The sequence below is a fragment of the Rhinatrema bivittatum genome, chromosome 15 (assembly GCF_901001135.1).
Source record: "Rhinatrema bivittatum chromosome 15, aRhiBiv1.1, whole genome shotgun sequence".
Classification (NCBI taxonomy): domain Eukaryota; kingdom Metazoa; phylum Chordata; class Amphibia; order Gymnophiona; family Rhinatrematidae; genus Rhinatrema; species Rhinatrema bivittatum.
The window spans coordinates 60760113-60776266 of record NC_042629.1 but is presented as its reverse complement, the minus strand read 5'-3'; the positions used below and the strand labels follow the sequence as shown (position 1 = coordinate 60776266).

Below are 16154 nucleotides of genomic sequence, written 5' to 3'. Positions count from 1 at the left end.
TTCCAGTCCGAGCACGCGTTTTCCCCAAGACGCTCTCTGGATCAGGAGCAAAACCGTCAGCCTCGCACCGCAGCAGAACCCCCAGCGCGACCTCGGCTTCATCGTTCTCCCCGGCTGCAGACTGCGGGCACGGTCACAGTGCCACTTTCATGCCCCTTCTACTAAAAAGTTTATTTTAGGTTTTTTGAGGGGGAATTTCGCCAAAACAACCCCCCCCCCCCCCATAACTCCAAATGCGGCCCCAGGGAGAGTCTTGTGCAGTGGGAGGATAACATCTCTGGTCCCTTCCTTTCACCCGTCCCTCAGCCTTTATGATGAGCTCAGGCCTTTCCCCTGGCTCATGCTGGCAAGAGCCGCTCCGTTTGGTGCGTGCCACGCCCGTCTATTCGTGTTCCAAAAGCGCAGGACCTGGCAGTACATTTGGCTAACAGATTGTGCATCAGTTAAAAATGTTTGCCTTTTTAAAATGCAACGTGTTGCGCTCTTTCCGTGCTCCTCTCCTCCTGCTTACAGCTGTTACTCCTCAGGCCCTTCACAATCACTCCCGAATCTTAAAAAAGATGAGATCCATAACTGCCCCCAATCTGATGGGAACCCTTGCCCATGGGAGAAGGGAGCTACTCAGAATCCTTGTCTGCTTATCCCGGTTATTTGCTGATAATTAAACGCCCCCCTGTTATTACTACCTGCCCTGGCATGGCTGCCCGCTGCTTCTAGCTAAGCAATTTCAGTTCATTCTCCTCTGCACCTGGTGCTCTATGGCACGCACCATCCAGCTGCGTTTCCTTATTTCTCTTGCTTCCGATTGCCACTCGTAGCATCTCCAGCCCTTCCTGTCTCTTCCCCAGTATCCTCCTCCTCTGCAAGCAGTCTCCTCTGATTACGTTCCTAGCTGGGTTCCCTGCCTGCTCACAAGGCAGCTCCACACCAGCTCTCTGACTCCAATATCATCTCATCCATCTTGTACCAACTATTGGTGCTAACTATCCACTTTTATCTGTCATGCTTCATGTATTTCTTTCAGAATTATTTTCCATGTAATTTTAATGCTATTCAGAATGGTTTTCAGGTCACGTGCGTCTTATTAGATAGATTCCTTCAGTGTAACCTGGGTTGATTGGAGCTACGCTTCTGCTGGTCGCCTTTCTTATTTACCTAGAAATGCATTTATTGGGTTATCCTTGCTCCCCCTGCTACCTCCTCTATAACCTTTAGTTAAGTGCTGGGCTAAGGAGTCCTCAAGTCAACCCCATCCTTGCACAGTGGATGAATGGTGCCACAATAAGCTGCTGGCTAGGGATGTGCATTCGTTTCATTTGTTTCATACGTTTCCCATTACTTGTCAATTAGATGTGCATTCGTTTCATATGTTTTATACGTTTCATATTGCATGCTTGTATAGGAGACATATGAAACGGATGAAACGAATGCACATCCCTACTGCTGGTACTTCGTTCTTTATATTTGAAAGCCTGTTGCTAACCATCATGCCAGAAGCACACTGCATGCCCAGGTGTCTTGGTCTGAGCACTCCAGCGACTGGAGAAAAGCTTCTCCGCTTCCTTCCTGGCTGCAGTCACTGACTTTGCTCCGGCTCTCTCTCTCTCCTCCCTCGTTACTGGAGCCAGTGGGCCATGCTCCGCCAAGTGGATTAGCTTTGCCCATCATCTGCAGAAGCCGCAGCAATGCCAGTGTCCTGATTAAGAAGCAGTGCAGCAGCAGATTTCTCTCATTCGCTCCCATCATGCCTCCGAGGGAGAGGGGGCAGGCATGGGGGCAGTGGTGCTAGCTTGGCTGCAAAGGCACTGGGGGACGTCTTTCCTACTGTGGGGCGGTGCAGTTAAGACCCTTTCATGGGCTGCCCCCTCCACACACACACACTTGCTCCTCGTGTTGCCGCAACTGGTCTTGGAGAAGCAAGTTTACATTGCCTGAGCCAGAGTTCAGATCCTCACAGACACATAGCCCCCCCCCCCCCCCTCCGCTGAGGGAGCCAACACTCATCCCCTGTCCACTGAGGGCAACCTTGCACTCACCAGCCAACGCCTACTGAGAAACACGCGCATTCCCTCCCACTCCAAAAGCAGTTGTTAAAGGGCTACTGCGTATTTATTTTTAAAGGATACCACTAAGTGAATAGTGCGCACCCACCACAGGTGGCCAATGCTCCCTGTAAGCTGCTCGGGTGCCTGCTGAAACCCATTAAATTGCTGGGCAACAGAGAGTCTGACGTGCACAGTGCCAGCAACGTCAGAGAAATCTACGGGGCCCCGCATGGTTCAAATGGCAAGGAGGCCCTGGGGGCAGGGGCCCGTCTGCTTCTGCACGTTGCAGGTGGCTGTGATTTTAGAAACCACCTCTGTTGTCAAAAGTCCTTTATTAAATAGGGTAGGGCAATAAAGAGAATCTGGCATCTAATTTTACTGCAGCCAGCAGCTTCTCTGCAGTGAGAAAAGTGAGTGAAGTAGTCATGCATGGAAAAACTCTTAAATACTCTGTGCTAGACCTTTAGGGCAGCTTTCTCACACACGTTCCCATGCATGCATGGGCATGCTGTCACATGTGCTCTCACACGCACACACACACACACACACACACACACACACAGAGTTATGCTATCACACCTGCACTCTGCAAGCTCCGGTTCATCTGGAAGTGATCCTGGCTATTGCTGGTTTCCAGTGAGTGGAAGGCATGCTGACAAAACACCCATTGAGTTTAATGTGCCTTACATCTTCCTTCTGGGCAGCTTTAAAATGAGCAATTAAAGCAGTTCAGCGTCACTAATTATGAGAAAAAACCCAGCTGGTTAACTGCTGAAGCAGATCTGTAACGCAGTTTCTCAGTCAATTCCTCCATAAGAAAGCAGGGTGCAGGGTGCTCGTTACAGAAAGGGGTGGTGGATGCATGGAGCGGGGACGGAAACGGTAACAGAATTCCAGGCTGCAGAGGACAAGCCGAGAGGATCCTTAGCGGTGGGGAAGGAAGGGCAAAACCAGATAGCACCTAGACTGGGTGGTATTGCACTAGGACAGGGGAACGGTGTTTCCTAGAAGTCTGCAGGTAACTTCTCAGATGCCAACCTCGTGCTGAGGCACCTGCTGCCCCCCCCCCCAACAGTCGACTCCAGGAAACTCGCAGAGCCCGATAAGTTCTTGTTCATTTCCTGATTAGAGTGGACCTCTGACAAGGAGCTTGGATAGCATAGTCACATTTGAAAACAAAGTCCTTCCAAGTTGTGTCTCACTGCAGAAGCAAATATATTCCTAGGAGGGGAAACTGTCCATATAGCCAGCAGAATTAAGAAGGGATGGACGATGCGGTTTTGCCACCTTCTGGTTTGTCCTAGAGATACCTATTAAATCATTAGATGAGGCCGGCTCTTTGAATCTCTGCTCTTCTTTCAATCTAACCATATATACCATTGCAGAATTTAATCGTATGGAAGTTATACTATCGTGTAACTGTAAGCCAGCCCTGAGACTAAAGTACAGAAGAGCACAGTTTCCATTCTCCCTTCCACTCAGCTCTGCTAAGGATCTTCCCTTTCTGTCCTCTGACAGCAGTTCAGCCCTTACCTTCAAGGTAAAGGAATTCCCAGGATTGTATTATGCGATACTTACCTTAATACTACTAGAAACATCTGTAAGCCAGTGGCAGCTGTTGAGATTTTACATTTAGAATCTCTTTGTCATAACAGGGAAGTCTGATATGGAAATTAAATGGTCACGTTGTCCATGTAGTCTTTCAGTCACCAACTTCATACCAGGTATGCGTAGTCAAATGCTAGTGGACCCTTTGTGTCATTCTTGCACACAACACATAAGAACATAAGAAATTGCCATGCTGGGTCAGACCAATGGTCCATCAAGCCCAGCATCCTGTTTCCAACAGAGGCTAAACCAGGCCACAAGAACCTGGCAATTACCCAAATACCAAGAAGATCCCATGCTACTGATGCAATTAATAGCAGTGGCTATTCCCTAAGTAAACTTGATTAATAGCAGGTAATGGACTTCTCCTCCAAGAACTTATCCAAACCTTTTTCAAACCCAGCTACACTAACTGCACTAACCAGATCCTCTAGCAAAAAATTCCAGAGCTTAATTATGCGTTGAGTGAAAAATAATTTTCTCCGATTAGTCTTAAATGTGCTACTTGCTAACTTCATGGAATGCCTCCTAGTCCTTCTATTATCCGAAAGTGTAAATAACCAATTCACATCTACTCATTCAAGACCTCTCATGATCTTAAAGACCTCTATCATATCCCCCCTCAGCTGTCTCTTCTCCAAACTGAACAGCACTAACCTCTTCAGCCTTTCCTCATAGGGGAGCTGTTCCATCCCCTTTAACATTTTGGTTGCCCTTCTCTGTACCTTCTCCATCGCAACTATATCTTTTTTGAGATGCGGCGACCAGAATTGCACACAGTATTCAAGGTGCGGTCTCACCATGGAGCGATACAGAGGTATTATGACATTTTCCGTTCTATTAACCATTCCCTTCCTAATAATTCCTAACATTCTATTTGCTTTTTTGACTGCCGCAGCACACTGAGCCGACGATTTTAAAGTATTATCCACGATGATGCCTAGATCTTTTTCCTGGGTGGTAGCTCTTACTATGGAACCTAACATCGTGTAACTACAGCAAGGATTATTTTTCCCTATATGCAAACCTTGCACTTGTCCACATTAAATTTCATCTGCCATTTGGATGCCCAATCTTCCAGTCTTGGAAGGTCCAACTACTCTGAATAATTTTGTATCGTCTGCAAATTTGATCACCTCACTCGTCGTATTCCTTTCCAGATCATTTATATTTATATTGAAAAGCATCGGTCCAAGTACAGATCCCTGAGGCACTCCACTGTTTACCCTGACACATTTCTAGTGCACATTTTGTTGTTTAATAAAAGAAGTTCTCAGTGTTGACCAATACAACCAGTCAGTGCTGGCCATGAAAAGGGTGAATTTTCATGACGATTGTGGAGACAATGACCTGTCCCATCCCAAAGGCTTCAATGCTGCTGGACACAGTTTCACAGAGGATATGCATGTTGGCCTGATGGTCCTCCCATTTTCAGCCCCAGGATTTGACAGAAGCACCACTGATGGAAACCCTCAAGTCTTAATGTGGCATTGGTAGACAGTCCAGTTTTTGTCACAGTAAAGAATAGTGGCCAGCTTGACTGCCTTATAAACCAAGATCTTGGTTTTCAAAGACACTTCCCAATCCAAGAAAGGTAAACATTAGCATAATCGACCTGTTGGTGGACTTCCTTATCAATAGTAGCTCATTGACAAAGATGAATGCTGAGGTACAGGAAGTGCTCCAAGTTCATAAATAGTGCAAGGGATGCCCAACTGGCCTAAAGAAGGTTGGTAAAGGGATTTTTTCTTGGTGGCATTCAAAGACAGATCAAGTCTTTTGGAGAGGTGATAAGGATATAACAAAACAAAAAAAAAAGGCAGAGAAAATAAGCAAAATATACCAATAGTGCAGGCCAAGGGTTGGCCAGGTTGGTACTAGAAGGCCACAACTCCACAGGAACACATTGCGACAGTGCCAGCAGGTTGGTGACAGCTGTGCACTTCCCAGCAAGGTCAGATTTTCAGATAACGGCCTCACTGGTTTTGTACTGTCTAGACTCTTACAGAGGAGTGGACTAATAGAGTAATGGTTCAAATCCCACTTCTCCCACTGACATCCCTTTTGACCTTGGCAAGTCACTATCTCCCTTGGCCTCAGGCACCCACTTAAATTATCTGCACTTTAGGGAAGGAACATATCCTATCTGAATATTTATCATTATACAGCACCAAGATCATCCAATAGTGCAATAAAAATAGGTGTGATTATAGTTTGGTGAGAAGGTACAGTGGTAGGTGCTCGATTAAGGATAGGATCTTGTATGGCCATCTATCTAGGATGGTAGAGAACCACTGAGGAAGCAAACCCAATCTGAGTTGGTTAAGGAGTGATATCATGCAAGCAGCTGAGATATTTATTTATTTAAATACTTTATATCCCTCTACTCTAGTGTTCATGGTGGGGTTGGCACACTAAAACATGCATAAGTCAGACTAAAATAAACATAGCAAAATAAAATCATAACAAATAACGAAAATCACCAAGACAAAAACACAACGTACCTAAAAACAATAACAGACAAAATATAAGTAAAAGACTGAGATATAAAGCAGGTTCTGTCATAGTTTCCATGTAACAGAAGGTGCTTAATTACTGCACTCAAAGACCTGCCTGAAGAGCCACGTCATTGCTAGATGCAGTACGCAGTTGTTCAGGCAAGGAATACAGCCTTAGCAGTGTGGATGGGAATAACTGGGCAGACTGGATGGGCCAATTGCTCTGTTTCTGCCATCGTATGACCTGAAGCAGCAAACCCAGCAAGACTGAACACCATCTCTGGCCCCCCCTTTCTCCCTACCTGCGCCTCACCAGCTCCATGCCACTGGGACTGGGACCAGCCAAACTCTGCCTCCTTCTCACTGACATCATTGGATATTGACCGACCCCCTTTAAGGGTTGCAGCATGGGACCAAAGCAGCAGACCTTGCCAGGTCACTGCAGAAGACACCAAGAGCAGGCCTAACCACCATCCCAGGTCCCATCTCCTCTTGCTTGCGCCTCATCAGTTTTAATGCCGCTGGATTTGGCCAAACTCCACCTCTGCGCTGATGTCATCGGATGTTGACCGATCCCTTTAAGAGTTATGCCAGAGGCAGGCCTGACACCCAAGGGCTATGCCGAAGAGATTGTCACTCTCCCCAACTTTATCCCTTATTACATTATTAGCCAGGGCAGATACTCCCCTCACTAGATAATCTACACAGGCAAACAAGAACTCATAAATCTATCATGCACCCTCCAAGAGAAACTATTCACAGCAGCCACAAATACCAGTCAAAATACTCTCCACAAGCTGCTACTTCTGAATACTAGGTCCATCCACAACGAACTGAAACTGGTACATAATCTGCTCATAGAGCAACCTTCAGACATTATGGACCTAACAAAGACCTCGGTGTGTGATATTGAATCCCCCTAATGTCTCCAAATCTGCCGCAAAGGTTTTATGTATGTCAAGCCCGGGCCAATCAGATTATGTGAAGGAACGGGGACAGGCAGTGCACCAATCAGCTGTCTGTCTACTCGCTAGGCCCCTCCTGCTCTCACTTTTTTGTTCCTGGTGGTGGCCCATTCAATGGTGCCATGGCCCTGGCCCTCCACTTCCAGGTTTTTCGGTCCCGCCCTCCCCTCAGGTCGCTGGCCGTGTCCGGAGCCACGCCGCAGCATGGCAGCGGCAGCCGTTAGGGTGAGGCTCCCCCCCCGCTGCTTCTCTCTGGCTGGTCCTCTGCCTCTCTCTTCGAGGCAGGAGGCAGACGGCAGCCTTCCCACATGACTGCCCTCCTTCTCTGCCAGCTCGGGCTACCGCCTGACCTTCCAGGCCTCGTGCCAAGGCAATAAATGGAGAAAGGAAAAAATAAAATAAAACCAACAACAAGGCTTTCTCCAGGCTCAGAGCAGCCCTGACCCTCTTCTCGTTTGGGACACAACAGCCTCCTTTTCACCGGCAACGTGTGCCAACCATGTGCCCTACTGTAGCCCCAGGCACCAAGCAACACCCCAGGGGCAAAGGTGCCCCGGCACCGGATGATAAAAGCAATTGTAACGTTTTGTTTATTTTTTTTTTTTAATTCTTTTCCATCCTGATCACATAACAGTAATTTTTTATAGCAAACACTCTCTCCCCAGGCTCAGAGAGGACACCTCCCCTGTCACAGCGCGCGTGCCCCGTAACGACAGCACATCCGTCTCACAGCGGATGAATTCTCTCTCCCCACCTGTACCTGTCCATCGGCCTCTCCCTTTTTCCCCATCCTCATCTGCTCCCGCGTCTTCTAGCTTTTCACGCCACTCATTTTCGTGCGGCACAAGGAATCCGAATATATATTTTAAAACAAGATGGAAAAAGCACTTCGTGCTGGCACATTGTAAGCACTGATGATAAAAAAAAACAAAAAACCAGGCAGGAGAAAGCAGGACTCTGAGGTGGGGGAGGGGGGCCCCCATTTATAACACCATTTGAAAGACTAAGTATCTCGTATCCGATTCTCTTTCCCATAAAAAAATTAACCCCTCGGTACTGATAGAAAGATTGCCGGGCCAGGGAGTGATTTATACCTTTTCATTTGAACAGCAGAAAATGAAAAATTGCCAGGGCACCGGCATCTGGAATCCCGCTCTGTCCGTCTGGAAATTAAAAGTGCTCATTTTCGGTTCCAGCTAATCTCCGAATTTATGAGTCCCAACGGCGAGACAAGTTCCACGGTGAAAAATGACCTCTCCGTAATGAATCAATGAAGGAAATTCCGTGCGTAATGCTTTCGGCGCGCTTCTCGCCGGGGGGTGTGTGTGTGTGGAAATAAAATCACGCAGGGCGTGTTCACGGGAGGCGCGTCTCGGGGGGGGTGGGGGTGGGATGGACAGCCAGACACGTGCACGCAGGGGCACACGAACACGCGGGCGGTCACACGGGGATCCCCTTGCACGCTATTCACAGGGAGGGGGGAGGGGGGAGCTTGCAAGCTGCACGCGCGAAGCTGCTCGCTGTATCTCTTAGGAGACGCAAGGCGGCAACCTTTCCAAACGAAAAAGGGGGGTCGTCCCCGCAAATTCCTGCGATTCTGCAGAAACATTTCGCAGCTGGGCTTCGTATCCTGAAGGGTCTTCTCCCCTGAGATGACGCCGACGGGCCTGCAAGAACCAGGCTGCAGCGCAGAGGTCAGGAGGTCACCTCGCATCCTCTCACACAAGGGCAGCAGTGGCTGAGATTTAAGTCTCTGGCGGAAGACGAAGAGTGGGAATTACGAGGGGGGGGGGGGGGTTGGTCAGACGGCTGCCTCATCCCAGCAAGACGTAGGGGCTCCTCGCCAACCTGTTCACCTCCGAGTCCGGCGATGCCGCACGGCATGGACGCGGCGGAACAGGTGGGAGTAGAATTGGTGGATGAAGCACACTTGAAAGTCTATGCGGGCCCACGGCAAGGGTCACCGCTGTGGTCAGTCCGTCCCAAGACCACTGCAGGCATTCCTGCTGCTTCAGCCTGGGGATCTGGCTTTCCATGGCTTCTCCAAGGTCACCAATTATTTGTGTTTGAATGCAGAACTGAAGACCCTCCCGCCCCCCCAGACATTTTCATTCAGCTGCTGGTGGACCCAACACTACCAGGTGCTCAAAGGAGGTGGCTGATAGGTTGGTTTGGTGGATTTGGATTTTATATTTAATTACTCGACTTTCCAATCCCTGTCCTGAAGGCGAGTTGCATTCAGGTTCTACAGAGGTATTTCCCTGCCCTCTCGTAACCCGCTTATAGCTTAGCACAATCGTTGCGCCCTGCACAAACCACCAGCACAGAGTGCGCCCAACCTGGTGATCACCGCCTGGCGTGCGTCATAGGGAATCTTGTAGGCCTGTGTCCTGGACGCCTGGCGGTACAGTTAAGCCAATACGGATTACAGTCTGAGCATCACCATCGCATCACCAGCGGCAGCCACCCCCCCCCCCCCCCTCCCCCCAGCAGGAAGCAAAGTACGACTCCCCCTACCCCCATCCCAAAAGAGTCTGTGGGTGCACGTTTGTGCCACAGTGAAGTCCTGCCCCCCTGCATTGAAGCTCTGTGCAGGCCCCCCCCTCTGTCTCTTCCCTGAAACAGATCACGTTCTGGAGCCGAGGGCGGCAGAGCACCATCCTCCCGCTCTCACTGTGTGGTTCCTGACTATCTGTGCTCAGCGTGTTTCTGAAGCCGTTTGGGATCTCCTTTTGCTCGACCTCTCTCAACCGGCTTCTTAACTTTTTCTCCCTCCCCCCCCCCCCCCAAAATGTGGTGCAGCAAGCTGGCGAAGAAATAGCTGCTGCTTCCCTTCCACCCCAGCGATGGCTGCACACCTAAGAGGCCAATTCACTTCCATGCTCTCCTATAAACTTCAGCCCCCTCCCTGCATTCATCATCCATAAAAGGCTAAAAGCCTGGTGGGGGGGGGGGGGGGGGGAGACAAAGGGCACAGGAGTGTTTGGAACTCACCAAGACAGGCGTCCCTCTGCTGCTCGTGGCCTGCGCTGCACACGCATTTCCCGATGGGGACCAGCCACTCCCCTTCGGAGCTGCAGTACATTTTCGGAGTGTCTCTCTCTTCGGAGTGCGCCACGCACTGCCCCCGCACCTCCACCAGGGAGGAGGAGTCGGCGCCGGTCACCGCTTCGGAGAAGGCTGCCAGGTTCCTCACCAAGGCCGGGCACTTCTTGTAGTACACGCGGACGGAGACCAGGGCGACGCAGGCGCCGATATCCTGGAAGGCGAGGTAGAAGCCCCGCTTGGCCAGGGGGCCCACGCCCCGCACCTCGGTGTTGAGTTTGAGGCGACGGACCCCCAGGTCCACGCTGGTGAAACTCTCGTCGGCGGCGATGGTGTCGATCTTCACGAACTGGTTCTCCCGGGCGCTGGTGCCCAGGTCCCGGTCGGACTCCAGGTAGTAGAGGTTGAAGGTCTCCTTGCACGTCCCCGGCACGCCGGGCATGCTGTTGCAGTCCCGCAGCGTGAATTTGATCTCGGCGTAGACCCGCCACGCCCCCTCCCTTTGCACCCAGTTTGTCCGCAGCCAGTTGTTCTGGTTCGGGGCGAGGACGTTGCACACCTGGTAGGTGTGGATGGGGCTGAAACGCTCATCCATCTCATTGATGGACTCCCACTGCGGAGAAAGCACAGGAGAAGGCAGGGAGGGGGAGAGGGGGAGGGGGAGAATGCAAGAAGGAGAAGCGAAGGGAGCGAAGGGAGCAAGGGAGGGAAAAGGACAGAAGGGAGAGGGTGAGAATGTAGGGAGGGAGAGAAGACAGGGGAAAGAGGAAAAGGGGTACAGAGGTGGAGAAGGTAGAAAGGAAGGAGAGAGGGAGACATAGGGAGAGGCAGAAAAAGAGAGAAAAAAACAAATAAGTTAAACAAGAAGGCTGATGTTGTCACTACAGATTTTATACAGCACTTCCACTCCAAACCAGCGCACAATTTATTCAAAGTTATCAGTAGTGCTTGGAGCACTGTGTTAGGGCATGCAAGGAGATCTGGAGCATGTTTATGACATCTCACCAATATCAAAGGGATTTCATTTGGATCTGAAGGAGCAAGCAGAATATATATTTTTTTTTTTGGAGACTTCAGTGACAACGCTAGTTTAAAACCACACAAAGCACGATTCTTGCTAACTGCGAGAGCGCTGACCAACAACTGCACCCTGGCAAGGCAACCTGGTAGGAATGCACCAGGCTTTCGGGGGGAGGAAGGATGAAAATGCCCGACACTGACAGAATTACCGGGCCAAGTGAGAAGGGATGCAGGACCAATCCTTCAACAAATAGGGGAACTTTAACAGCAGCAACACTGTAGATGGAGGTAGGACCAACCGTCCCACCCAATCAGCCCAGTGGTTCCCATTTGCACTGCCCTAGCTAAAGGCATCTCCCAGCTGATGGCCATACATGTTTGACCACCTGCAGAGGTTGGCTCCTTATCCAAGTCGGTACTGTTTGTCTTCTCTCCTTGGTCCTGAACGATTTTGAGTAGATGAGCATACGAGTTCCTATATTACAGGCAGCACCTCCCTGCAGTGTAAGGAAATACTGTCCTACAGGCTCTTAAATACCTCAGCTGGGTCAGCTGCTGAGATGCAGGGAGTTCACTCAGTTAATCTACAGAAAGTTTTGCAGATGACTTATCTTATTAGAATGATACATGAAGCACTCTGTTGCAGGATCTTTATATTTCGCCTTGCTCTCCTCTATGTGTGGTGCCACATGCATGATCGAATATTATGTCATCCTAATACTGTACAGAATGGACATCCCAGTGCTTCTGTCCTTGCTATATTTAGGGCCAGTAGTCTACAGGGTCTTGTACCTGGCCTCCTTTCGCTAATGTATTCCTTAGTGTTTTCAATAAAAGAAAAAAATTCTGACAAAATAAAAAAAAGTTATCGTTAATAGTCAGTCAGAAGCTGTCTAGAAACAATCAAGCAGCAGGGCTTTATTTTTAAATCAAAAATACACTTTATTTATAGATGCTAGAAATAATGGCACAACTGTGATATCACAGCATTATTTACATTTGCAATTCCAAATGTCACGTTGCATCACTTATTCATGTTGCATTACAAACAGATTTAAGCAACAGTCGTAGAAATGTTCATGCCTCATCTTCCTCCTCTTCAGGCCTCTCGATGAAAGTATAGTCATGAAACAAGCTGTGGATCAGCGTGGACGCCACCTCCTTCTGGAGTTTGATTTTATCTTCTGCCAGGATTTCTCCCTCTCCCCACTCCTTGGCATGTTCAGGACAACAGATCCTACTGCAATACAGAAACCACCTTTGGGTAAATCGGCAGCCGATGAAGGACTTAAGAGCCTAAGAGCTGCCAGATTGGGTCAGATCAAACAACCATCTGGCCCAGTGTCCTGTCTTTGACAATGGCATACAGTGGGTGGTTGGAAGAAGGGTACAAGAGATGGGGCATGTGTAGAGTTGCATGCATCCCCAGTCAGATATTCCCAGTTTCTTGCAGTCATGGTTTTCTCATTTGCCGAATGCCTCGTCTCTTCTTGACGTTGGCAATTGTGACCCTCCAACCACCTCGATCCCTGGTCTGTGTTGGCATTTCATTTTCCATCCAGTTACGATGTTATTCATGTAGTTCTGTCTGTGCTCTTTCCTTCCGTTTTGCCAGTTACTGCAAGATTTTCTTTACTCTCATGTCCTTATTATGTCTTAAAAAATGAAGTTGCTTATTCTTCATTACTTTCAAATGAGACCTCCAAATCTGTAACACTTCCTCATTTGTCTTTTTTTTTGGTGCTCAGAATATTCTCAGCCTCCTGCCAATAATGCGCCAATCCTAATCTACTCAGCACAGTTTTCTTACTTGTCCAGCTTTCCCGTCCATAAAGAATGAAACAGACATAGCATTTTAGCACATGGTATTTTAGCCCCTGTATTTAGGATTACATTAAACCTGAGGATGACATCCCTGACCATTGATGTAAACATTTAGTATCCTCTCTATGACTGAGGCCAAGAAGGCAGAAACAAAAATAAATGTGGAAAGAGAACATGTGCTAAAGACTCAGGAACAGAACGAGAAAAAGTGATGAAGGAGAATTTAATGACCTCATGTCCTTGTGGACGATAAATCGTCCCTGCTTCCCCCCCCCCCCTCATTTGATAGCGTTGGATAGGATACATGGAGGTTAAGCTCCAGTAGGGTCATCACCTCACCCCAGGTCAACCAAAACTGGCTGAGGCAGTCCTGGTTTTGCCCCATTGCATGCAGGGACTCGTACTTCCCCTTTTCTTCAGGCAATGAATGGGAAAACCAGAACCGCAAATCCCTAAATGGGCAAAAAGCAGGACTGGCTCCGCCTGTTTGGCTGACCTAGGGGTAGGTGACAACCCTAAGCTCTGAATGTGATGGAGGAGGAGGGGCTGCGATAGATCCTGTCGAACGATTACAGCATCAAGGCTGAAAGCCTAGAAAGGCAATCCCGACCTCTCTCTCTAAATAAAGCAATTTAAACATCAAAATTGATCATATCAAGTCCTCATAGTCGCAGGTGCCTTTGATGTCATCGGTGGGTCACGAGGAGTCATTAACAGCTCATTGGATCCCCCCCCCATCCCCACGACTGTATTCCCCTCTTATGCTCTCCTCACCCCTTCTGTTCAAAATGCAAGGTAAAGAGGGGGAAAAGAAGAGAGAGAGAGCGAGCGAGAGCCCTGGCCTCAGCTGGTTATAGCGCTGTGAGCAATCATGCAGGAGATGTAGAGGGATTGGGGGGGAAGCAATGACCAGATGGAAGCAGCTGGCCAGGGGAGGGGGCGGAGGTGAAGGACAGGAAAAACACGGGTAAAATGTAAAGAAATAGATGTTCATTCCACATCAAGCATGTACAAAGCAGAAATGAAAGTGTTTCTCGTCCGCTCCACACATTCCCAGCATAGAAAAGGCATTAAGCCGCTTCCAACTGAGAGCAAAGATCATTTTCTTTTGAACTGAATCCCAGAAAATAAGCAAGTGGCAAACAGCAAACGTTGTCGCCTCCCAAGAAGAGATGCCACGGGATAAAGGCACGAGGAGTACGCCAGGAGCCACAGGACAGAGACAGACCAGATGGAGGAATAACTGCCCTGGGTCAATGGGAAGTTTGGCGGAGGGTGGTTGTGACAGAGAGGGAGCAAAAGGCAGCAAAGGACGGAGATGCAGGAAGGAAGGGGGGAAAGGCAAGAGAGGGAAAGAGAGAGAACGTGATAGAGGAGGAGGGAAAAGGCTGTTCCAGCCTCTTTAACACAAATCAGGCCGCAGGTGCCCCAAATCCCGACTATGGGACAGTAGCAGCCAGAGATGTCCCAGTCATCTGCCAAAAGCCCTGGTCGTCCTAGGTGGGACCTAGAGAAAGACCCTTGAAAGCTATGGTGGGGCGCACCTCAGATGCCAACGATCGTTCTGGGACACAGGTGGGTGGGGGGGAGGGGAGAGACCCCTCGGACATGCAGGGGTGGGGGGGGGGTGTGAGAAGGCAAGAGAGAATAGCCACAGGACTTCACAGACCTACATTGTCCTAGATGGATTTTGTTGGCAGGGCAAAGATGAAAAAGTCAATCACATTTCTAACAGAGGAGCAGTGCTGTCCTGCCAGCTATGGGGGCCCTTGGCTCCAGCAGCAGTTATCGAGTTTCGGGTGTACCATGTTAGAGGCGAGCTGCTGTACCATTGCTCACTTCAAAAAAAAACAAAAAAAAACAGGATTTTCCTGGGCACAGTCTGAAAAGGAAAATTGCTATCAAGGACATAAATGCCAAACTACGTGAGGATTTTCCTCCCCTTCTGCCTCATCAGTTTTTAACAATATATTTATTTTAAATTTGTCATTTCTTCCTCTATTTCAATTTTAACTCGTAAACCTCCAAACGGCGTACAACGAAATGCAGCTCCTTATCTTATACACATTGCATTGGCTCCCTAGAAAATGGAGAGCGCAGCTTAAGATCGCTGCGTGTTTAGTCACGAGACACCCCCCCCCCCCTCCGTGCGTCGCAACTCTGCTCAAAATCCACAAAGCCCAAACAAAACGCATGGCAATCAGCAGGATGCAACCTCTTGGATGCTCCCTCACCGCACTTTCAGGATGATGTAATAAGACCTGCGCTGAAATCTGGGCTTAACGTTTTTGTGCAGATTTTTTTTTGGCGCGCATGGCAAAAACCAGTGGCAGTGCAATTTGTACTAACGACCACATATGCCAATTAGATACGCGTATAAAATTCACGCACACCAAATGTGCCATAATGCATGCAGAAACGTGCGCTCGTGGCCCTTTGTAATGAATCACGCAGACATCCATGCAGAAAACTGCGCGGACACCTAACGGCGCGTGAACGCCTGCGATTGATTCTTCAGGGCGAAAGCCTTTCTTTTTTGAAAAAAAAAAAAGAATAACTTAACCCTTCCTGATGAGACTCTGACCCGCTGGTGAGCGCATGAATCGCAGATCGGCAATTCTGCCTCATTGAGAAGCTGCCGTTTCTCTACAGGTTCCCATCCACTGCTTGGCTGACCCGCAAAAGTATTAAAAAAAAAAGGTCTCCCCAGCGGTGCTTTCACTTAACGCCTGACCTGATCCAGGCGCTAAAAAACCCGCAGTAACCCGATCTCCCTGCATTGCCTGTGAATAGATAATCGCCTCCTTTGCATGCCATTAGCATTCATTCATGCAGGAAAAACCGCGGATCAGTGCGCGCGTCTGTACATGCTTTTTTTTCCTGCACATCAAACCCTTATTACATACCCGCATAGGGCTTCGCGCAGGAAAACGCGCGTACAAATGCGCATAGAAGCAGGCACGAACTCATGGCAGCTTCAGCGCACTTTATTACATCGGCTCCAAGTGCGCCTAGACATGACCAGAGAGAGAACATTTAAAGAGGCAGGGCCAGCTTTGGGGAACAGCCTACCAGAGGAAATTCGCTTAATGTCACGTTTCTTCACTTTCAGGAAACAGCGAAAGCCTATTTCTCTCACGCCTTTCATT

The 16154-nt window shown here is 49.0% G+C and overlaps 1 protein-coding gene across 1 annotated transcript in view; it reads right to left on the bottom strand.

Moving 5' to 3' along the window:
* EPHA8 (EPH receptor A8) overlaps positions 1-16154 on the bottom strand; it is a 108153-nt gene that overhangs the window by 52009 nt on the left and 39990 nt on the right. Inside the window, exon 3 of the mRNA XM_029578794.1 lies at positions 10111-10774. Within this exon, the coding sequence (XP_029434654.1) occupies positions 10111-10774 (664 nt within the window). The remainder of the gene's footprint in view (positions 1-10110; positions 10775-16154) is intronic.